This window comes from Gigantopelta aegis, chromosome 6 (genome assembly GCF_016097555.1).
Source record: "Gigantopelta aegis isolate Gae_Host chromosome 6, Gae_host_genome, whole genome shotgun sequence".
NCBI lineage: Eukaryota > Metazoa > Mollusca > Gastropoda > Neomphalida > Peltospiridae > Gigantopelta > Gigantopelta aegis.
The window spans coordinates 61,542,768-61,568,717 of record NC_054704.1 but is presented as its reverse complement, the minus strand read 5'-3'; the positions used below and the strand labels follow the sequence as shown (position 1 = coordinate 61,568,717).

The 25,950-nt window shown below is 38.8% G+C and overlaps 1 protein-coding gene across 2 annotated transcripts in view; it reads right to left on the bottom strand.

Annotated features, from left to right (window-relative positions):
- Nucleotides 1–25,950, bottom strand: part of LOC121375371 (proton channel OtopLc-like) — a 64,542-nt gene that overhangs the window by 18,688 nt on the left and 19,904 nt on the right. For both annotated transcript variants that reach the window (XM_041502790.1, XM_041502789.1), the window contains exon 3: nt 145–265. In XM_041502790.1, coding sequence (XP_041358724.1) covers nt 145–265 — 121 coding nt within the window. The remainder of the gene's footprint in view (nt 1–144; nt 266–25,950) is intronic.

Sequence of the window (25,950 nt, the reverse complement as noted above, 5' to 3'; positions counted from 1 at the left end):
GAAAAGGAGCACAATATACAATTAAGATAAATTAAACTGATGGGTTGAAATATTTGCTTCACCACTTCCTTTAATTTCTGGCCAGATGTGTAATTTTTTTGAAGTAAAATGTTTTATTAGGTGATCATTACATTACACACTTACCTCGAGGTAGTATTTATGTTCTCTCTCCTTCACTGTCAGAGCATTTGCAATGGAAAACACAATCCCGAAGACAACAAGCAGGAGGCAATACAAACCACATAGCAGCTTTGTAATAGCCGACCTGAAAATAAACAACATGTATTATACAGCAGCTTTGTAATAGCCGACCTGAAAATAAACAACATATATTATACAGCAGCTTTGTAATAGCCGACCTGAAAACCGACAACATGTATTATACAGCAGCTTTGTAATAGTTGACCTGAAAATAGACATATATTATACAGTAGTTTTGTAACAGCTGACCTGACAACATGTATTAAACAGTATCTTTGTAATAGTTGACCTGAAAATAGACATGTATTATACAGTAGCTTTGTAACAGCCGACCCTACAACAGACAACATGTATTATACAGTATCTTTGTAATAGTTGACCTGAAAACAGACATGTAATATACATCAGCTTTGTAATAGCCGACTTAAAAACAGACATGTGAAGTGCATGTGCAGGAATTTAGCAGGAGGGGATCTAGACTACTGTGAGCGAATGTTTTAGTGTTGTTACATGTGTTTCTTTTAGGATACTGAAATAATTTATTGATTATCATCGGGGAAAGAGAAACTAAACATTAAAAATTTATCTTTTCTCATATTCAAAACTCCCGATGTACTTTCTTCTATTGTTAAAATGAAAAGACTGCAGTCTAGTAAAGCAACTTGCATGGAATAACAAGTCACAGTTCAGATTCATAAGCATACTAGACAAGAGGGCAGGGGTTGGGACAACTGCCCTCCCAGTGCCGGAGCAAATACTTAAATTTAGGCAAAAATGACAGAGATATTAGGGCAAAATGAGCTGGCCTAAAATATTTTCACCATATATTTCCATCGTTCTACCCAAAATATTAGTTGTAATCCATATAAAAATGTATAATGATTAATTTACAGCCCTATATAGCTATTTGGCAGTAACGATAATATGAATAAATGGAAGTCGTTATCCAGAATCGGGCATTTTCGTTTAATTTGGTCAAAAATCAGCCTGCCCCCTACAAAAATGGCAATCTGATTGAAATCAGCTCTACTGGTCTACCACAGGTAATAGTTATTAACTAGTGGAGCTAATTTTAATCAGAATGCAAAAATAGAAGCTTAAGTGCCTATGGAAGTTCCATAGTTAATCTTTATAAATGATCAATTCTTTAATCCATGTTGCAGTGCAACTGTAAAACCCCACGAATACTGCTTCAAAGTTGTCCAACTCAAGATCATGCCAAACTCACAATCAGTTGACCCTGCAACTATTATAATATTATATATCGAAATATTTGCTGATTTTAGCATGTTAACATGAAATAACAGAAAGTTCAGAGACCAGTCAGTTTTGTTCAGAAAAAAAGCCTACAATGCATACGTAAATATATATGTAATCATCTACTCAATCACCATACATACATAGGCCTACAAGTAAATTCATGTAATCATCTACTCAACCACCATACATACATAGGCCTACAAGTAAATATATGTAATCATCCACTCAACCACCATACATACATAGGCCTACAAGTAAATATCTGTAATCATCCACTCAACCACCATACATACATAGGCTTACAAGTAAATATATATAATCATCTACTCAACCACCATACATACATTGTGCATAGCATACATATAACATGATATTGTCTCCAGTAAATCTTAACATCCACCCGACTTTAAATTCAAAAGTTGGGGCTGCCACCCAGGTGCCAAACCAATAGGAGGTTGCTGGGAGTGTGCACCCCTGTCATGAACTTCAAAGTGGCCGCAAAATCCAGTATTAAAGTTAAACGTGTGTATGTGTCATTATCAGATAAAAGTCCTATATTCAGGTTTTTACTTTCAAAAATAAAAAGTCACTTTTAAAAAAAATTATTGGATGACTTGATAGAATAAACACCAGACAGTGTTAGCAGCGCACATTTCTTCCAAAAATTAATAAATGACCTTGTCCAAACTAGGCCAACCACTCATTTTGTCAATACCGGAACATGATTGTAAATTAATCGCAAATTAGGCCTAATAACAAACCTACATACATCAGCAAAACGTTTTATCCCTAACTAAATTTGAAAGATTAGAAGTCGAGCTTGTTGGGTTTTTTTTTTAATGACTTTAAATAATAAATAATTAATTTAAAGTGACACTTTAAAAAAAAAAAAACATTTAAAAGAAAGTTTATTTTGTTTAACAACACCACATTTTAAGACTGATGGGAACACAAGTTCAACATATTGACCGATAAGCACAACCTCAAATGCTTACATGTATTCTGGTATCAAGGTGTGTGTGATATAGTCATTATTGAAGAACATGTACAAAGTATGTATGGGTCGGCGGAGTGTCATCAGAGTTGGTGAATTAGCACAATTCACATCACAAGGGGCCAGAAGTGAAAACAGACAAACGTACACTTTGGTATATATTCAGAGGTCCACATACCTCACTCGTTTTTCCCCATCATGTCTGTATGTACTACAGCGAGTCACACGTACCTTTGTAAAACTGCTATATTTCCCCGCCTCACCTTCTTTTTTTTTTTATCTTGAATACACAAGCATGTCATAAGGAAATTGATCGAAGTGTCCTAAAAATATACCTATTCCACTTTATAAACATACCCATTCCACTTTATAAACATACCCATTCCACTTTATAAACATACCCATTCCACTTTATGAACATACCCATTCCACCTTTTGTAGCAAATTGGCCAAAACGTTGTAATCACCCAGGCGATTTTGCCTGGTAATGACAACTTTCAAATGCATGAAATGATCACACAATAACCTTATGTAAATCAGCATAGATTATATTAATGTTGCCATCTGTTGCGTTAGGGTACTGACATGAAACTTGCCGACAGCTTAATATTTGCTTCCCAAATAATTTTAGAAAATTAAATTGATGTTAATATGAAGAACATAACTTTTAAAGGCATACTGTTATGGATTTAAGGACCTTATTTCTCTAAAAATGGATAATAAATAAAAATTACATTAATTGTTGGAAACCAAATCTAGCTATTGCATCACCTTAACTGAACGATGATGGAGTGAAATCCATGTCATCCCTCTGGGCAATTTTAGATTTTGAATTATGGACCATTGCCATAATTCAATTATTTTGTACATGGAGTATGGTGGTTATGAAGATGGTTGAATAAAGTACATTTAGGGACAAATCAAATTATTTTTGTTCAGATAATACTTTGTTAGACCATTAAATAGGTCAGTGGTCTGTGACAATATGCCTTTAATAACATGGGCCGAAACCCCCCCCCCCCCCCCCTGAAATCACTTTTTTTAATAATTTAATATATCTGACATTGATATCTGACATTATTATATTTACTCAACATAGAAATATATGCCCAATATCTCTGCAATCTATTTTGGAACCCCCCTTTTCAAAATCCTATGTATTGGAACCCCCCTTTTCAAAATCCTATGTACGCCCATGAATAATATCCATAACCGATTGATTTGTTAATTATCCACCCATATTCAAAATAGTCCTGACGATATATCGCTTCCCCCAGCTTTAGTTTTTAAAAAAGCCTAATTGGCGAACCTGAGAAATAATATCTTGGGTAGAATAATGACTTTATATTTTAAGTTATTATTTAGTTACAAATCATGAGAATCTTGTGCGTATTATTGTAAAAATTAGCCACACACACACACACACACACACACACGTATGCCCTTGTGGTATTCTTGTTAGTGGAGAAGGTGTAATATGTTGATTGACTGGGTGTTTCCGAAGCACGACTGTGTGTATATAATATGTGTTAGTGTAATGGGATACTGCAAGTGCATCTTTTTGAAGTAGCACGCCCTCTCCAGAAAACTCCTGCAGCGACCCTGCCACCGCAGCCGACGTCATGTGACGGTTATCCAGTGCTCAACCTCACGAAGCCTGCCGGAATGTGGACGTCTTTCGACAGACTCGCTGCCATTGGAATACAATTCAATCTTGTCTGCGGACCGTGCCAGAGCGTGTTTGTGACGAGGCGCTATGCTGATTCCAGGGCTGGATCTAGGTCAGTCGGCAGAGCGCTCCAGACGTGCTTGCGTAGTAGGATCAAACCATCTGAGTCGACCCGTTCTCTGATTGGTCCTTGTTAATCTCAACCAGTGCCCCACGACTGGTGTTGTTCTGCCGGTGGGAAAATGCATATAAACGATCCATTGCTGCTAATGGGGAAAGGTAGCGGGTCACAAATGACCAAATGTTTGACATCCAGCAGCCGATGATTAATAAATCAAGGTGTCCTTGTGGGGTTGTTAAACGAAAGAAAATTAACGGTACCACCCGTTCGATTATGGGATGGTAACCCACAAGTCTTCTATATAGTACGTCTGGTAGCGTCTGTAAGACGGAGATAAAGATAAGATAAAGATAAACTTTATTGCATTTAAACATTCCACATGGGAACAGAGTGCACAAAATAACATTAGAAAGTTGCAATATCAACAAACAATTAATGACTATATTTATACATACATATATACATATACATGTATGTCACTACTACAGTCTATTCATTATATTGGAAAACCAACTTGCAAATAACACCTATGTTGGCTGGGTCCTGATTTTTCATAATAAAAATAAACTGCTCATTGGGTGTCATATTTAAAAATGAAGGGTTGTAGTTGGAGATAAAATGAAATAACTTTGACCGCTGATACTTATATTTCTTATATTGTACAATGTGATGAAATTCATCTTCAATGATATTGCATTCATCACAGAGACGCTGGTCAAGAGGAGTATATGGTTTTGTATGCCTGCCAGTTTCAATTTTCAAGTTATGGTCACTAAGACGGAGTTTAGATAAATGTTTTCTATGATCTGGGAGATGTACTGCAGTCGTGAACGCAGCAGATGGACCCCCCCCCCCCCCCCCCCCCAACGCCCCTACTACTGTCGACTCACACTTTTCTTAAACTTGTTGACTATTTAATTTGAACAAACTATTTATAATAAAACCAAGTGACACATTGAACATAGATCTACAAAATGTCCACCATGACCATAAGTAGGTTAAACGTAATTCGTTTAATTTCAGAAACAACCTGTTAAAACGTAATACCTGGGTCATCTTTATGTTTGTACTTCTTGTTTAACTTGCATAATTAAAATCAGTGACACTAAGTACACTGTGATTGTTTGCATCAACGTGCAAATTACAGGCACGGCAGAAGCAAGTAGACATTGGGGGGGGGGGGGGGGGGGGGGGAGACTGACCGAGATCGAGGGCATAAAAAAACGTATCTAGGGGATATGCTCCCAGTAAAATTTTGAAAAATAGATGTCCTAAAATGCAATTTCCTGTATTCTACAAGTAAAATTAATTTCTGCCTTAAGATTTAGTACCAATAATATTTTTGATTTAGAATTATTGGGAGTCCGCCGTGTCTGAATTAAGGTCTGCAAATGAAAATTATACATTTTGGTATTTCACTCCATAAAAAAAAAAAAAAAAAAATTCAGTAGCATTTGATTTGAATACAGTAATATAGTCTAGATTAAGTTAACAGCTTCTTGTTTATTTCAATGTTTGGGTAAAAGGATAAACATATTACAAGAAGCCAGCCGAAACTCACACGTTTACAATAAGGAATCTGTTACACAGTAGCCAGCAGCTAGCTATCTCGTAGCCTTGACCTTGATAAGCCTGTGCCCCTGAAAGTCTACATCTGGTGCACTGTGCCCACAGCGGACCCATCACAAGTGCAGCTGTTCCGATAACTTGTTATCAGGATTTCTCAACCAGTTTTCTTGATACGGGATTACTGGCGACCCGGTGCTGGCAGCATCACACATTGGCGACTGCTCGCACTTGTGTGTAAGCCGCAGGAACGTTTCCCGGGGGAACGAGAGGCAAGAGGGATGGGGAACTCACACACTCGGATTCCGTAGGTTCATCGTCAGCTGAACGCACATTGCCATGCATCATCCAGCTTTATTACAATACATTTTATTACAAACAGTGTTTATCTTTATAACTCACCCACCTCTGATAGATATCCAATAGCCGTAGTTTTAAATGTGTCCATATGTCGTTAAACATTTCTTCAACATTTGTACCCTTCCCCACCCCTCCAAATCAATCAGAGGTGACCATCAACTGAAAAATCGTTATAGAACGCTCAGGCCTCTAACTGAACGTCTTGTTCGTGTGTGTAATTATCAGTTAATTGTCACAGTAGTCGTTTAAAAATCAACGTGGTAAATATCCTTGATTAATACAAAATACAGGGATGTTTACCCATTAAGAAATAAAAGCTGAACTGTTTTGTAAAAAGCTGAAACCTCTATACTTTATATCTAAATAAAGGTCATTTTCAGCATTTCAAGTCAAATCAAAACTACTTTGAGAAATCATTTTGCATAACAACAACAACAAAAAAGAGAAAATAAAAGAGGCTGAAATCGGATAAAACGCTGAAAAATCACATGAACTGTGTATAAAATAAAATATATTGGACCGAAAATGTTCTTAGTTGTTAAAATTATAGTACCTGTATTAGATTACGTATAATGAGTAGCCTAATCCAAATATATTTAACCTGTTTAATATCGCCATTTGAATATTTTAGAAAAATGTATCCCGTTAATTTCCAATATTCTCAATTTACTATCAAAATTGAATTTCTCTACACAACTAAGTGTGACAAATCAGCCGTCAGATACCCGATTAGCAAGACCTAGATGTTGGTATTTCGCTGTCAATAGAAATTTCAGCATACGATGGTTAGTACGTGCTTTCTCATCAGATAATGAGCAACACATTTTGCTGCTCGTTGAATACATGGTAGTAGATCTGTTTGGAGAGCTAACTAGCCAGGCTGATAGCCCGGGGAGGCTCCGTCAGTCCGGGCGTATGATCAATGTGTTCATGTCAGTAAGGTCCCCGGTGACGAGGCCTCGTACCTCAGTGAGCCAGTTCCCACTATAACTCTACATATTGTTGGTGGAGAGTCTCCGCGACCGGTGGACTCTTCACCTTCCTCCTGTTCGGGGCCACGTACTCAACGCGACTTGAGGCGGATCAGAACTGGCTGGGGGATCCATAATCAGCACGTGGCTCTCTGATGGCGGCTTGGTGGGTTGAGGTAGGCCGAGAGTTGAGCCACCGGTGTCAATTAACCGCATCTGCAGATGTCATCAGGCGTGGTCATCAGGCTTTCCTTTTCAGTGCCAGATGCTCAACGCTGCCATCACTTGAAGGTCGTGGGACGGAAGGCGGTGAGCATCACTTGAAGGTCGTGGGACGGAAGGCGGTGAACATCACTTGAAGGTCGTGGGACGGAAGGCGATGGGCATCACTTGAAGGTCGTGGGACGGAAGGTGGTGAGCATCACCTGAAGGTCGTGGACTGGAAGGTGGTGAGTATTACCCGAAGGTCGTAGGCCGGAAGGCGGTGAGCATCACTTGAAGGTCGTGGGACGGAAGGCGGTGAGCATCACTTGAAGGTCGTGGGACGGAAGGTGGTGAGCATCACTTGAAGGTCGTGGACTGGAAGGTGGTGAGCATCACCCGAAGGTCGTAGGCCGGAAGGCGGTGAGCATCACTTGAAGGTCGTGGGACGGAAGGTGGTGAGCATCACTTGAAGGTCGTGGGCCGGAAGGCGGTGAGCATCACCTGAACGTTGTGGGACGGAAGGCAGTGAGCATCACTTGAAGGTTGTGGGATGGAATGTGGTGAGCATCTCCTGAACGTCGTGGGACGGAAGGCAGTGAGCATCACTTGAAGGTCGTGGGACGGAAGGTGGTGAGCATCACTTGAAGGTCGTGTGACGGAAGGCGGTGAGCATCACTTGAAGGTCGTGGGCCGGAAAGTGGTGAGCATCACCTGAACGTTGTGGGACGGAAGGCAGTGAGCATCGCTTGAAGATTGTGGGATGGAAAGTGGTGAGCATCACTTGAAGGTCGTGTGACGGAAGGCGGTGAGCATCACTTGAAGGTCGTGGGCCGGAAAGTGGTGAGCATCACCTGAACGTCGTGGGACGGAAGGCAGTGAGCATCGCTTGAAGATTGTGGGCCGGAAAGTGGTGAGCATCACCTGAACGTTGTGGGACGGAAGGCAGTGAGCATCGCTTGAAGATTGTGGGATGGAAAGTGGTGAGCATCACTTGAAGGTCGTGTGACGGAAGGCGGTGAGCATCACTTGAAGGTCGTGGGCCGGAAAGTGGTGAGCATCACCTGAACGTCGTGGGACGGAAGGCAGTGACCATCACTTGAAGGTCGTGGGACGGAAGGTGGTGAGCATCACTTGAAGGTCGTTGGACGGAAGGTGGTGAGCATCACTTGAAGGTCGTGGGCCGGAAGGCGGTGAGCATCACCTGAACGTTGTGGGACGGAAGGCAGTGAGCATCGCTTGAAGGTCGTGGGCCGGAAGTGGGACGGAAGGCAGTGCGGACGGAAGGTGGTGAGCATCACCTGAACGTTGTGGGCCGGAAGGCGGTGAGCATCACCTGAACGTTGTGGGACGGAAGGCAGTGAGCATCACTTGAAGGTCGTGGGACGGAAGGCGGTGAGCATCACTTGAAGGTCGTGGGACGGAAGGCGGTGAGCATCCACTATATACTATATCGTCAGTAAGGATCACGAAACTACTGGGGTGGACGCAGGTGTCGTTGTACCATCGGCGTTTGTACCCGTGTGTCGCACCTGGTGGTTGTGTCTTTTTTCCCTCGCTTCATGGTAAGCATAAACTGCGAGGATCGTCGCTGACCCCTATATGGGTCACATTAAAACTCATAAAGTCTTCAAGCATGGGCTTTTCATCAACCTCACTTTATCAGGGGAAATACCTGGGGTAACTGCGTCAAAGCCTGCCATACTCATCTTGAAAAAGTTCAAGTTAGTGTTGTTTAACGACAGCACTAGAGCACATCAATTATCGGCTATTGGATGTCAAACATTTGTTAATTCCGACTCGTAGTCATCAGAGGAAACCCGCTATATAAGGGATCTTTTATATGCACTTTTCCACAGAAAGAAAAGCACATACCACAGCTTTTGACCAGTTGTAGTGCACTGGTTGTAACGGGGGAAAAACCCCCAGTCAGTTGAATGAATCCACAGAAATGATTCGATCCTGCGACGCAAGCACCTCTGGCGAGCGCTCAACCGACTGAGCTAAATCCCGCCCTACTTATCTTGAAAAGCTAAAGATCGGAATGTTACGTTTCATTTCATTCATTTCAATTTATTTCCACACTTATATCCAATTAAAGTTCAAACACACTGTCCCGGACACAGTCCTCAGCTGTCTGTCCGAGACAGGGGTTAATAATTAGTTGTTAGAGAGCGTAATGTTAAAGTTTGTTTTCTTTAACGATACTACTAGAGCACATCAATTTAATAATTATCGGCTATTGCATATCTGACACATCGTATTAAAGAAAACAATTTTCCATTAGCAGCACTTATATGCACTTTCCTACACACGGGACATCACATACCACAGCATTTGACATACTAGTCATGGGGCGCTGATTGTAATTTGGATTCCAACCTTCGACCAAAACACTGTTAGGGAAAGAAGTCGTTTTATTGGCACTATAACTTTCCCTTGTGCCGTTATATCTGATTCTGGACAGGAGATTGTACTGAGATGCGAACCCAACAGGGCCAACTCCTCCCAGTCTTGAGGCCGATGGATTACCGATTACGCCATAGAGGGGGGTGACCGCAGTAACATCTAGCGCACGCACGTGACTGATGACAGCTTCCTCCCAACTAAAGGGGAGGAATGAACTCCTAGGCTTGTTACCTATAGTACGCCCATCATTACATACAACGTTTTTGTAAATAATTTCAGTTTGGTTTGACGTAAGAAGAAAAGTAGAAGTGTTTTGGAAATACCCCCCCCCCCCAAAAAAAAAAAAAAAAAAAAAAAAAAAAAAAAAAAAACCCAAACAAACAAACACTATTTGTGTGTGCAATGTACAAATCAATCGGCTCAGAATTAAATAACTTGTAGTAAATTTTATAGTATGAAAAAGGCGTTCTCTGTGGGACGGACTATAGGTACTTTGCTATCGGTCATTTCAAGGATTAAGAATGTGTTCAAGGTCAAATTTAAATCCAATTTTCTGAGTTAGCATACTAAAAAGCATAGAAGACATATTGTAACTTAGATATATAAAATCAGAAAATTACACCCTCCCCTCCCCCAAGTTAATAAGTTCTTGTGGTCTTACAAGGTCACTTTGTTTGCACGTCTGGGATATGTGTTTATCTAAATGTGGCAGACGTCCGCGCCTGTAATAAATATACTATCAATTGCCCTTCACGGTGAATCATAAAAATACAAGATTTCTCTATAAAGTGTGATAAGCAAGAGATGAGAAAAATGATTTATTTATTTTTCTGAGTTAAAATGATATTTTGAAAGGCTGTTTCCAATTTAGATGAAAGATGCGGGTGGGAGTCAAACACGTTGATAACGATAGTGTCCAGCTACGTGTATATAGCCATGAAAGTACTGACTGCACGTCTTCGTAGTCTCATGATACTCGCAAAAATCTAGTCGCAGTTCTCTGTACTTTCAAAAAGGTACATTAAAAAAACAAAAACAAAAACAACAACATTGTATATATATATTATTTTGACATGGTACTGATTTGCATAATTAACTGCATGCAGGTCTAACCTAAAGACAAATTGTTATTTTATACAGGCAACATAACGACGAGTATTAGTATTAGTATTATACGAGGTTGGTCTCGTAATCGGTAATGTGTGAGAGTTTGGAGGGGTTGGTACAAAATGGGACAATTTACGGTAAAGATATATGACATAGATGGCAGTGAGATAGCATAATTATTTCTTCCAATTCACCCAAATTAAACGATTCAGCGTCTTCTACGTGTACGTCATCCATATTTACAAACAGTGACACTTCGCCGCGTATGAATACACGTAAACAACGTTACAGTAGGTACACTGACTTTCGGAGGTGGTATATCGTAGAATGAACCACTTGTAATCAGCCAATCAAAATGCTTGATTTCTTACAGGTATTTTACAATCATAAATGACGTGCAATTAGTAAATCAGCTCACTGTCATAACGTTATATCCAGCTGACAGATATTTTAGCAGGGTTTAATTTAGACGAACCCAAAAGCCCAACCGAATACATAATACAAACAAACAAACAAAAAACAACCAAACAAACAATTTAAAAAAACCCGAAAACCCCCCAGATTTTATTCATAATAGAACAAAAAACATATATCTTATTCCCGACAAATCCACTGAACACTATGATAAATTTCCAGTGCTCTAACCGATATTACCAGACCACACGGTTTTGCCAAAAGGTGATGGCACATATGGTATATTTTTAGAATAAACATCAAAGTCAGGATGTTAATAAATACGATAATGATAAACACAGAGATCTTGTAAATATTATCAGAAGCAAAGTCTCAGAGATAAAGAAATCAGTGTAGGCTTACTGGAACACATCTCGCTCGCAACCGTACTTGGTAGGCCTACATGGTTTTTACAACTGAAAAACCGTACTAGGTAGGCCCACATGGTTTTTACAACCCAAACACCGTACAAGGTAGGTTTACGTGGTTTTTACAACCCAAACACCGTACTAGATAGGTGTACGTGGTTTTTACAACCCAAACACCGTACTAGGTAGGTCTACGTGGTTTTTACAACTCAAAAACCGCACTAGGTAGGTCTACGTGGTTTTTACAACCCAAACACCGTACTAGGTAGGTCTACATGGTGCTTACAACCCAAAAACCGTACTAGGTAGGCCTACATGGTTCTTACAACCCCAAAACCGTACTTGGTAAGCCTACGTGGTTCTTACATCGCAAAACCGTACTAGGTAGGCCTACATGGTTATACAACCCAAAAACCGTAATAAGTAGGCCTACGTGGTTTTTACAACTGATAAACTGTAATAGGTAGGCCTACATGGTTCTTACAACCCAAACACAGTACTAGGTAGGCTTACATGGTTTTTATAACCCCAAAACCATACTAGGTAGCCCTACGTGTTTCTTACAACCCCCAAAACCGTAATAGATAGGCCTACATAATGTTTATAACCCGCAAACCGTACTAAGTAGGCTCACATAGGTTTTACAACCCAAACACCGTACAAGGTAGGTTTACGTGGTTTTTACAACCCAAACAACGTACTAGGTAGGTGTATGTGGTTTTTACAACCCCAAAACCGTACTAGGTAGGTCTACGTGGTTTTTACAACCCAAAAACCATAGGCTACTAGGTAGGTCCAGTGCCGGATTTATAAGGGGGCAAAGGAGGCAATTGCCCTGGGGCCCCCCAGACTACGGACTTCCTTTATAAAAACAAAATATAATAATTATAAAATTAGTTCATTTTTGTATTTGTCATGTAATTTAATTTCTATGTTGAGCGGCCTCCGAACCTGAAGTACCCCCCCCCCCCCCACACACACACACACACACAAAGGTCTAAATCCGGCCCTGGGTAGGTATACGTTTTTTACAACCCAAACACAGTACTAGGTAGGTCTACGTGGTTTTTACAATCCAAAAACTAATCTCGCTCGCAACCGTACTAGCTAGACCTACATGGTTTTTACAACTCAAAAACGAATCTCGGTACAGAAAGAATGATTGAATGGCAAAAAGAGCGTATCTATAAAAGGCAACTTTTTAAAACATTTATCATGCCCGTTCTTTGTATATGATAACCATGCTAATACGGTTTCCAAGTTTTCATTTTAGGGATATTTATGAATCATATACACAATAAAGAAAAATATGTTTGGGTAAAATTTCCATTAAAACCTTTAGTATATCGATGTCCGCTCTTCAACATTGGCGCTACCGCTAACTTGCCCATTACATATAACATTAAACTACTAGTAATTTAATAAAGATGTTCGTTACTTCATTTAATCTTTCTTTTTATTTCTTTTGAATATTTAGCTGCTCATCTGTTTGTTTGGATTGTTTTTTTTAAATCGTCTTGATTGTTATCAAATGATGTTGTCCTGGCCTGATACCGGCACGTTAATTAGTTTACAGCTTTGGGCATACAGTTCCTCTCTCTGCCAGAATATTTACATTTATTATATCATATTTGACAAAAAACATGAAATGTTCTATTTATTATATAACTTTTGGCAATTTACCTTTATTTTTAAAATGCCAGCAACAAAATAGTTCCGGCTTTCTTACAGTCAAGATAACACTTTCTACATATATAGGCCTGTCTACACGAGCATACATTTGTCCAAAAACTTTGTTGGACAAGCCGGGACAAATATCTCCACTTGTTGCGCAAAAAATGTATGACCGTGTAGAGACAGACCAATTTTACAACACCGTTGGACAAGGCGGGACACCCTGCAACATGTCGCAAGATTTAGCAGCATGCTTCATATTTTGGACAAATGTTGCAGTTTGTCCCCACTTATAACCATTCAGATTCTTTAGATGTGCCATGCGACCAAAGTTCTACATCAAATGATATCCAAAATGGCAGTATCAACACAAGAGGAGAAATCATGATCTCACCATGAAGTGATGAAAGTGATTAACCTTTATGACCAAACCCCTTGCCTTTATAACGTTTCAGTACAAAGATAAACACACGAAAAAAGTAACTACAGCTGGGAAAGGAAGGGGTGGGTGGTAACGATTAGGGTGTTCTACGGGTGTTTTAGTTTGTTTGCTCTATTTTCAATTTAGAGCACAGTTGAATTTCTAGTCCAGTGGGAGCTTCATATTTGGTCACGTGAAGTACATTTATATCCCGATGAAGTACTTCAGACATTCACTTTATAAGCGGTATTCTGCACGAGATTTTGGCTCTGCTCTAAGACAGTTAGAGGACGAGTAACAATACTTTATCGGCGTATAAAGGTAGTGTCGCACGAGAAAACGCTCGGCTAACGCCTCGCCTTTGTTTCGTGCGACACTACCTTTATACGCCGTATTGTTTTTCGTCCTCTAACTATTACTAAGTGCTATAGTAAAATGTAAAAATGTTGTTCCTTCCAGCATACAGTGTCTAACTGGATGGGAACCCTGATAAAAATTGCCCATTTAAATAAACTGCTATGTTTAAATCTACCAAAATTAAAATTTATTTGAAAAGTCAATTAAGTAAATAAGAAGCTTTACATGGTCATATTTTCTCACCAATATCCTTTTTGCCATATTTTTTGTTTTTTAAATTCTGAACAAACGTCAAAAATTAAATGTGAACAAAAGTCAAGAATATTTTATCATGAAGACAGGAAGTTATACAAACGTGAACAAGTGGGGACATTTGTCCCGGCATGTCTAACAATGTTTTTGGACAAATGTATGACCGTGTAGACAAGGCTTAAAAGATATACAACATCTTGTTGTTTCTTTTTCTGAACGTGGGGTAGCTTTTACTAACTGTAAAGCTGTTATTGAAATGTGTGTGGGGTAGCTTTTACTAACTGTAAAGCTGTTATTGAAATGTGTGTGGGGTTGTTTTTTTACTATGGACGCATACGTCAATAAGTATATGGAGTGTCACCGTAGAACATTTACTTAAATGGCAATACATGTAGTGCCGTGACATCGATTAATTTACATCTAATTTGCAAAGTTATCTAATTCTGAAAGTATGTGATCTGATTACACTGGATATGCTAGCTATTATATGATAAATATATTAATGACGTATACAGATTATCACAACTTTAATATTATCATAGATTACCAAAGATTTAATGGGTGTTATTAATGATGTACCTACATCATGGTCTTATATTTAACAGACATACAGAATAAATTATCTGTCTGTCTGTCATTTGTAACATCTGTGTTATTAATGACGTATAGAGATTATCACAGATACGTGTCTTATTAAAGACTTAGGCCTACAGAGATTATCACAACTGTAATTGGTGTCATCACAATGGTGATAATCGCGGTAGGTCTAAGTAGGTAGGTCACACACATGTCATTAACAATACACACATTTACTACTGGATGCGGAATGCCGCTTGCAGATCAACATAATAATGACGTATGGCAGTTATTCTACACATCAGCGTTATCAGACAACACCAGATAGCACATATACATCGGTCTGGGCTCTCATTGAGTAGGCATCACATAAAGATAAACCGTGTTATGAACGACGTACCAAGACTGTCACATAAACATACATCTGGGTGCTATTAATTACGTAAACAGATTGACTTCGGCATCTTCAGTAGCCTTATTACAGCATTACTTGCTGCTATAACTGACTAAAGAAACAGTGTCTGTGAGTATTTAACAGAAGATAATATATTTTTGCAGTATATATTGAGGTATTAATATAAGGCACAATTAATTATACTACTTTTTAATAACCTTTGTCATCTGTTTTGTACTTTTAAAATACAAATAACTGTAATTATAATACCAAATGTAAGAAGAAGAAGAAGAAGATAAAACAAGAAACATATAGAAAAAATTCTGTTTGTGCATGCTTGCGATTGCGCGTTTATGCTGTTGTGAGTACACGTGTGTGAGGGCTCGTGCATGCATGCGGTGTGTGTAGGTGTTGCTGACACTGTCGACGCATACACAGACTTCTGGCAGAAGCACAACAAAGCCAAAACCACCTACCTCGCCATGGCACCAATGTACAAGGTTCCTCGCGAAAGTGAAAAGCGGACGCATATCTATTGCCCAATGGCATTGCAGTGCAAACACGCGTTTCACGGGGAACTCTTAACATAGTTAGTGGGGGTTTTCCTATTCACAGATTTTAAAGTCGTTTACTTCATAAAAAACTCATATCAGTCTTTGCTTTGAAAACTGCCTTACTGCCTATTATATTATCTAATTATGGTAAATATGTTCATCTTGATATTATAACAGCTCGCTTGCGCTCACTGTAACTGATGTTATATAAATGTCAATCATAATTGTGAAAAAATGCTAAACCATTGAAAACCTGGAAAAAAATCTACTGTAAATACTAAATTCTATCAGGTCACTATCTTTTTCTACCAATCGGTGGTATTTTTTCTATAATAAAATAAATTCATTCAAAATGTTTATATTTCCTTTTTTAACTCACTCCAAATCAACCATATGAGGTTATGAGGTTCTCTCTCTGATAAAGTCGACAGCAGTTCATGGTAGAAGAACTTTAAGAAAGAAAATCTCGATATGCAAGTGGAAAATAATTTTTGAAGAAGTAATGAAGTGTATTATGTCTCACCAATAATAATAATAATAATAATAATAATAATAATAACTTTATTTAATGAGGGTGACAGGTTTAGCACAAGCTAATCTTCCACTAGGCCCTCAGCAATACATTGAAACATTGGAAAAGAAAATACATGTATACTAAGTACTATACTATTATAATAAATGCATACATACAAATGTAATGGTGGGACAATCAACCATCGTCTTCAATTCGGACAGTAAATGTTGGTACAATGGTACAACATTTTATGACATTACATGTGTATGATGACCCATTTTAAAACTTTAAACTTTATCACCAACACATAATACAATAAAAAGTTTTAATTTGACGAGTGAGCTAGTGTGAGATAAGTTCATGGTAGAAATCAATGAATCTTCTAACTTTTCAGCAAATTTAATCTTTCCGCTCCCCAACCTCCACGTAAACTGTCAGGCGTCCATGATCAAACCCGCCCTATTTTGCATACAAACGCTGTATTTCCCTCTAGTGGTTTGATTAAATTTTGCCAGTGATGGCGATATCAACATTGCTAAATAACAAACCAAACTAAACTATTACCTTCCCTAGCGAAATGTGGAGTCGTATGCCATATGTGTTGATGGCATCTGTTTACACTGGCCCTCATTGGGTGTGAAGATAGGCTTATTTAATGATGCTAGTTTTGCTGTTGTTTATGCAGTACTGAATTATTTTTATCAGTAGATCAATTATATTTTCCATTACTATAAATTGTACTTTTCAGTCTATATACTGATATTTTTATACCTTGTTCATTAAATATTTAGAACAGTAAATGAATTATCTATTTTGGATCTCTAAGGGCGTAGGACTCGCCAAACATCACTGCAAGCAACTATTCTCCCAACCGGTGCTCGGTTCGTGTTAGTTTTATTAAGTGCGATTTCAAACATGTTAAACAAGTAATTTAAATGAAGCTAAAATCGCTGAATCTACTAGTATGTTAATGTATTTTTCATGTTAATATGTATAAAAGGAATATCAAATAAAACTATTGTTTTTACTACATAAAAAAGACTTTTAAAAAACAAAACAATGCATTAATATTTCTCTAGCATGGATTCAGACGGTGTTTTGAGTATACTAGTATATTTCTAGCACGCTCCTACCCAGTTGGTGACATCATAGATTTGCTGTTTTTCTAGGTGATTATTTGAAGACAAAAAAAAAATATATATATATATATATATTATTGGAATGAAAATAAATAGGTACTTTAAAAATACACAATACACAATTCTTTAGAGATTTTTGTAACCGAATTAACAGAACCTTAGTTTTTGTTAAAATGAACAAAACTAAAACTCATAACAAAACTGAATATTTTACGTAATTTTTAAAATTATAAATTTGGAACCATTGCAGTTATCAAGTTTATGTCGAAGTAAAATAATTTTTATTTGCTCGTAACAAAAGGAAATTATTTAATTCGGAACATAAACGAGTCGAGGATAATAACTGATAATCCGCTAACTACTGACTGTAATTATATTTCCCTTTCACTTCTGACACCAAAGCGGAATATTTGTGATTAAATTAACAATTCTACTCTCATACACTGTGATCACACAAACATAATGGTCTTCAATGACGGAAGCTATGCAACAACACTGTAAACACACGTTAATTATAATAATAACAGCCGGCAACTACATGTATCCATGGTATCTATTATATCTGAAATAACTTTCATTATATCTGTATCCGAGTGACAAATTTGACTAACAACTTATCTTCTATCAGCAGTTATACCCGGTCTATTGGGACCGGGTATAACTACTTCTATCACATTCGCCATTTCCAAATCGCATAATGACGGCATAAATATTCAAATGGTATCTGATAATTTTATAGTAGGCCTATTTAGTTAGTTGTGTATCGAAGAATCTTAACTTGATGTATTACGGATGTGACAATATAATATTGAACTATGAAATTAAATACTTCACTAAAGGTTTGTTGCGTTTTAAGCAACCACGGCCGTTCTTTTACGCACGGACGCTGTTTTATGCGCAGTCGGTCTAGGTTCGATTCCCGTCGGTGGGCCGATTGGGCTATTTCTCGTTCCAGTCGGTGCACCACGACTGTTATATCAAAGGCCGTAGTATGTGCTATCATGACTTTGGGATGGAGCATATAAAAGAGGCATATGAATTTACCATACAGAAATGGTTTTCCGCCAATATGGAAACAGCTGACAGGAGAGGCACGGCCAGAAATGGTGTTTTAAAAATAAATATATATATTTACTTTCATCCGTGTAACGTGAATTTGAGTCAGACACGGATTTAGGCTGGGCCCGAGGGTCCGGTATACCCTTTTCTTTTAATAATTAGGGCCGGGAGATAGCCCAGTGGTAAAGCTCTCGCCTGATGCGCTGTTTGTCTCATAGTTCATTGGCGGCTATTTTGAATTGTGACGTCACATGGCCAATATGGAACACTGTCAGGTTGGTCCTATATCAAGTTTTACTCAACACATGATGGCCTAACTGCATGCAAAATGACATGTTAGTATCACATTTTGCACTATTATACTATACGTTCATAACTCTACTACATTATAAGATCGATCCCCATTTACTAATGGGAAAATGTAGCGGGTTTCCTTGCTAAGACTATATGTAAAAATTACCAAATGTTTGACATCCAATAGCAAATGATTATAAATCAATGTTTTCTAGTTATGTCCTGGACAAAACTAACTTTAACTTTATATATCACGATGACCTAACCCATTTAGGAATCCCACTGGCTATAAAACAAAAACGCATTGGAATGTTTTGTGGGGGAGTTTTCAGGTTTTTTCTTTTTCTTTTTCTTTTTATTTGTATTATTATTTTTATTTTATTTTTTATTTTTGTTTTAATATTTGAAGTATTTCACACTGCGGTGGCAGGGTGTGTATTTTTAATGTCATGCTGTGCTGGAAACTTTATTATTATAAAGGCTTCGTTTGTTACCGCGGCGCGGAACGACCTGAATAAACGAATATTCCGGAGCGTTTCACGCGGCGTGGGGACTGGGGTTTTTTTTTTTTTTCGGCCAATGAGATTCCTGTATTTACAACTAGGTCATCAAGACTGATAGACTGCAAGCGTATTTGTCATCGTTTTCCGCCAATATGGAAACAGCTGACAGGAGAGGCACGGCCAGGAAATTGAATTTCAGGACATATAGTTTTCAAAATTTTACGGGGGAGCATCCCCCCCCCCCCAACCCCCTAGAAACTTTACTTTGCACTCTCGGTCTAAGTCACCCCACCTCCATGTCTACTTGCATTCGCCGTGCCTGACACAGCGTGCTTATTAGTCTCGGCGTAAAACGCTTACTACGCATACAATCAGACCTTAACTCCATTAATTACAGCACACGAAACCTATGAAACGCTTTTAAATGTCTGTTTTCACTTAAGCTTTTTAGGACGCGTTTTACGTTCTGTCCAGTGCTTTTGTCAAAGTGCAGCGTAAAATGCTGCAGTGGAAATATAACATTTGCATCCTCTTCAATAAAAGTCTGCTTCCTCTTCACTTTGTACAAATATGTCTTCGGTATGTACAACCAGTGCAATAATGTTTTGTAATTATTATACCTGGACAGTGGCCTTAAAATTAACAATTGACTAAAAAAGAACGGAATTTAAGCTATCGTCATAATCTGTTTAGGCCGATCAACGATGGATATTTGTGTTAAATAATAATAATAATAACAATAATAATAATAACAATAATGTTAATAATATTATTATTAAAACTTAAAACAGTTAACTGATTTATAAAAGAAAAACGAAAAAATGAAATGAATGAACGTCAGTGTTGGAGATTTTCACGTTTCGTTCAGCATACAATATTTTAGTAAGGGTGTTTCGTTCAGCATACAGTATTGTAGTTAGGGTTGGCCATATCTGGTTCATCAGAGATCCTACTGGGAAACGTAACCCTAAACGGTAAACCTTGAGGTATTCTACATCTACTCCATCACAGTAACACATGATGGCAATGTGCCAGCAACACGATTACTACAAGTTTAACCTCATGTTCCACCGTTCATAAACATAAACCGGTCTTAGAGGGGACGGAAACTAGCTATGACATGAGGAGATAACTAATTCTAATACATTAGATTATGTGTCCTTATTAAGGTGTCTATTACTTATTTAAACAGTTTAGGGTTTAGTTCGCATTATTTTCGAGGAATTTATGCAAGCTCCATGTTCAAAACATTTCCGAGAAAACAACCACAACACAATAAGCAATTGGATGAGATAGTGAAAAAAAAAAAAGGAAGGTAAAAAAGAACAAACCTAACACATAAAAGAACACACTACACCAACACTTTTCATGTAAGGGTTAGGGTAGAGGAGAAAGGCAGAACTCGGTTAAGTATGCCAAGTGTTACCGATCCAACAACGTACGAGACGGGGGGGGGGGGGGGGGGGCAACTGCCCCTAGGGTGGGTGAGGTAGGTCGCAGGGGGCAGTACCATCATTTACCCTTCACCCCATTCCACCCCCAGTTGGAAATCAAATTAATATATAGCTCCCCCTACAAAAAAAAAAAAAAAAAACCCAACGCATTCGCTATAATCTTTCGACGTCCGTGATTGGTTGTTCCAATGGTTTATTTATTAAGAAATAAATAGCCGTGGTATGTGCTATCCTGTCTGTGGCATGGTGCATATAAAAGATTCCTTGCTACTAATGAAAAAATGTAGCGGGTTTCCTCTCTATGACCGTGTCAAAAATGACCATATGTTTGACATTCAATAGCCGATGATTAATAAATCAATGTGCTCTAGTGGTGTCGTTAAATAAAACACTTTTTTTTTTATAAAGAAGTTTTTTTGTGTAAATATTATGCGTGTTAGTGTGGGTTTAAAACTTAATAACAATGTTTTTACTTAAGTTTTAGCATTATTTAATACAGCTGTAAAAGAGTCCATCAGTTTAATTTTGACGCAAATGGTCTGTAAGTCTGTAAGCCGTTATTTAAACGTTAATATCGTGAATAGGGACCTGAGTTAACAACAATATGAAATTAAAAATAAATATATTCAGCTGTAGTCATGCAGTTTTAAAAAATAATGACAGATTGAAAGAAAACAATAAAAATAACAGTGTCTCACATTCAATGGACACAAACTGCATGTGTTGTTCAACAAAAGAACAATGGTTTATTTCCGAGTTGTCCTCTCACTGCAGGAGAAGCCTCGCGCGCCACAGCTACCCAATCAATGTTGAGACCGGACTCCGGGGAGGTACATGAAAGACGGATATACGACTAATGACGGACATCTAAAACGTCTGCAATTAAGTGTGTCGGCCATTAAGCAATAAAGCTCGGACTAGATGAAACAGCAGTGTACAGGAATATTAATTTTATGTCACGTGAAGCTCCTGTACACAGAGGTAGGGCCTACGCATTTCACTAATAAAAGAAAGAAATGTTTTATTTAACGACGCACTCAACACATTTTATTTACGGTTATATGGCGTCAGGCATATGGTTACGGACCACACAGATTTTGAGAGGAAACCCGCTGTCGCCACTACATGGGCTACTCTTCCGATTAGCAGCAAGGGATCTTTTATTTGCGCTTCCCACAGGCAGGATAGCACAAATCATGGCCTTTGTTGAACCAGTTATGGATCACTGGTCGGTGCAGGTGGTTTACATCTACCCATTGAGCTTTGCGGAGCACTCACTCAGGGTTTGGAGTCGGTATCTGGATTAAAAATCCCATGCCTCGACTGGGATCCGAACCCAGTACCTACCAGCCTGTAGACCGATGGCCTACCACGACGCCACCGAGGCCGGTCATTTCACTAATAATGCGGGGCGGGACGTAGTCCAGTGGTAAAGCGCTCGCTTGATGAGCGGTCGGTTTGGGATCGATCATCGTAGACGGGAGGCAAAATTGAAAATTTTAAGCTAGGGGGGACGGAATGTTAACTTTTGTCACCCATGTTAGTCAACAAGTTTGGACCACTAGGAACACGTATAAACCGGATGACACTCAAATTTACCGCTTGGGAGCTAATTATAGAGAAATCAAAATGGCCGCCATATTTAAAGCTGATAATTTCATAAATCATCAATATCTTCCATGTTAATCAAGATATTTTTCTGAAATTTGGCACAGGTGATCCAGTTGTATGGATTGATTGATATGCATCGTACTCGTGAATGTTGTGTAACAATCCTTATGATTAAGAATATCAGTTGTCCTTGCAATTTTAGTGAGGTCAACATGCTCGATCCTTTCAAGTTTATCCCAATTCACAACATCATTATATCGTTTGCGTTCATTTACCACCTGTTGAACTCTAACAATGCCGGAATCAGTTGATATTCTAGTTGGTTTTCTGTCGTCTCTCTCCTGGCACAGAAAACATAGTCCATTTTACTGTTCTTGAATATTACTCTGCAAATATGCTATTTCTGATTTACCTGCAATACATAATAATGATTCAATATTACTGTGACCCGATTCATTTTAGGCAATTTCTGAAAATTAAAGATCCACAACTAGACGAATCCTCAGCTACTTTTCCCTGTCAGAGCAGCGAAGATTATGGTGCAGAAACTGAAGAAGAGAACGGACGAATTGGAAGGTGCCCTTTTAATCCAGAATGTGTCAAAAAGTCAGTTGTCAGATACAGAGACTGACGAACTGCTCGCTTTGCATCACACTGCACTTCGCATAAGGGGGGACATCAAAACATGTCCCAGCCTCACAAATTGTGCTTCAATCACAAAGGGAAATGCAGCAAAGGTAGTGCCTCAGAGTCTATATACACTAATATGTCTACTCCTCAATGGTGAGTTGGATGAAATTGAAGAAAATGAAAACACCAAGTGGATTGCACTTAGCATCTCACAAGACTTAGCATCTAAACGTAAGAAGTTGACTCCGAAACACATTGGTATTGGAATGGCTCTTCATCAAGCAACACGATCAAAGTTGTTAGTTGACTTAATGCATCATGCTGGACATTGTATAAGCTATGATCAGGTGAGACGCTTGGATACAACTCTGGCACAGAGAAATTTGGACCGCTATGCTGAAAATGACAATATGCCGGTTCCATCAAACCTCGCTGCCAATCACTTTTTCCAGTTTGCTGCCGACAATATCGACCTCATAGAGGAGACTCTTGATGGCATGGGCACCTTTCATGCCACTCAGATGTTCACATTTCAAAGAGGAAAAGTGCGACATCAGCATGAAGTGGAATTATCATTAGGCAAGGCCAAATCAATCATGATTCCTGAAGAATTTCACCAGCTAGAACATCCTCCACAGCTTCCTCTTCACGTACAGCCTCGATTCTCTGCAAACATCAATGAGCTGTGGTATGTACCTGACCAAGACATAGCTGATGCAGCTAGTATCAAGGATGTTTCTTGGATTATAGCTCGCATCAGTGATACTGAAGGCAATGCAGTGCCTGCCTGGACTGGCTTCAATCAGTTAAACGTACAAGACGATCATTCACAAATTTGTAGTACTGGCTATTTACCGCTGATCAATACTCCAGCACATGAAAGTGACACATTGTGGACTGTCATGATGCGATGTATAAAGATTTCCGCAATCATGAATCCAGGACAATCAACTGTTATAACGTTTGATCAGCAGTTGTACTGCAAAGCTAAGGAGCTACAGTGGGTGAATGTAAACTTGTATCAAACTATTTTCATACGTCTTGGAGGTTTCCATATAGCAAAGAATTTCATGCAAGCTATAGGACAACATTTCACTGGTTCGGGTCTACCAGAAGTGTGGATTGAGAGCACTGTCTTTGGTGAAAACACAGCTCTGAACAACATGCAAGCAAAGTTAAAACAACTGAGGAGTCCAACACTGAAGACAATGTATCAAGTCCAACATAAAACAGCAGACGCTCAGAAAGGCAAAATTGTCAAAGCAGATCGAGCCATGAATTATCACCTGCACCACTTTCTTTAGCTGATACATCAGGGCAACTGAGGAGTACCAATAAGGCTGCACTCGGACAAATCCTGCAGGGGGATACAATTGCCCTAGCTCATCTTCCACCAACAGAACTGCGAACATGCACTATCATAGATGGCCAAGCCCTTGTTCAAGCAATTGGGAAACCAGCTGGGGCAAAAACGTTTGGAAATCTTGCTGATATCTTCATTGATTCAGTATTCAGTCACTTCCGTGATACTTGTTCAAGAATAGATATTGTCTTCGATCGTTATGAGAAAGGCACGATCAAGAATGCATCACGGAATAGCCGATCTAGAAGCAGCAAGCCTATTCGTCGCAAGATTCAAGATAGAGAAGTTCCGCTACCTGTGAACTGGAAGAATTTCATCGACCTGTCAGACAACAAGGCTGATCTTGAAAACTTCCTCAGTATTGAACTCATAGCCATGGCGAAGGCCTCCCTACATGATTGCGAAGTGGTAATTTCTGGTGGGTTCATTGAACGGAATGAAGCACAGTCATCGCATGGAACAGATGTTATGTTGCTCATGTCCAATCACGATGAAGCGGACACACGCAAGCATTGTAGCAAGAGAAGGATATGATCGAGTAATAATCTCGTCAAGAGATACTGATGTACTAGTGTTACTATTGCACTTTTCAGGGCAACTTAGTCGGGAAATCTGGTTTCGTACTGGAACAGCCAAGCAACGACGTTTTGTGCCAGTTCATGAAATTAAACTGGGGCATAATCTTCGCCAGAATTTGCCAGCATATCATGCAATAACTGGTTGTGACACAGTCAGTCAGTTATGTGGCCTTGGTAAAAAATCTACGTGGAAAACATTCAAAGAGCATACCAATTTGTTGGATAATCTTGGTAATGGAACACTAACAAATGCGACAGTAGAAATGGTAGAGGAGTTTGTCTGCCGTCTGTACACAGCAGTGGAAGGAGATAAAAGCATAAATGATGTCCGGTACAAACTATTCCAGAAAGGTACCAAGGATCCCGAAAAGTTGCCTCCAACTCGACCATCATTACTACAGCATATTAAACGTGCCCTTTATCAGAGTTTGGTGTGGTATTCTTCCACAATACCGCAACCAAATCTTGGTACACCAGCCGGAAATGGCTGGGTTATGGATGGTGCAACTGGAAATGTGCAACCAAATCTCATTGTGAATGATCCATTGCCGTGCAATTACCTTGCAATTACTAACTGTAGTTGCAAGAGCTGTGACACTTCCAGGTGCAGCTACCGATCCAAGAGATTACGATGTACTGGAGCATGTGGATGCAATGATGCCAGCCTATGTCGCAATCCGTTTAACACTAATTATGATGATGAAAACTCTGATTAAGAACAATCACATCACTGCTTCATAATATGCTATTGATCAATCATAACATTTTATCATCTTGAAGTGTTGTCAGATTCATGAACGGATTTCATGTAAATTCGCTAAATTCGGATAGTTTATTTTTTGTTGACTTTAAAATGATCAATATTTGATTATGCTGGTGGTTATCATGTTCCTCATA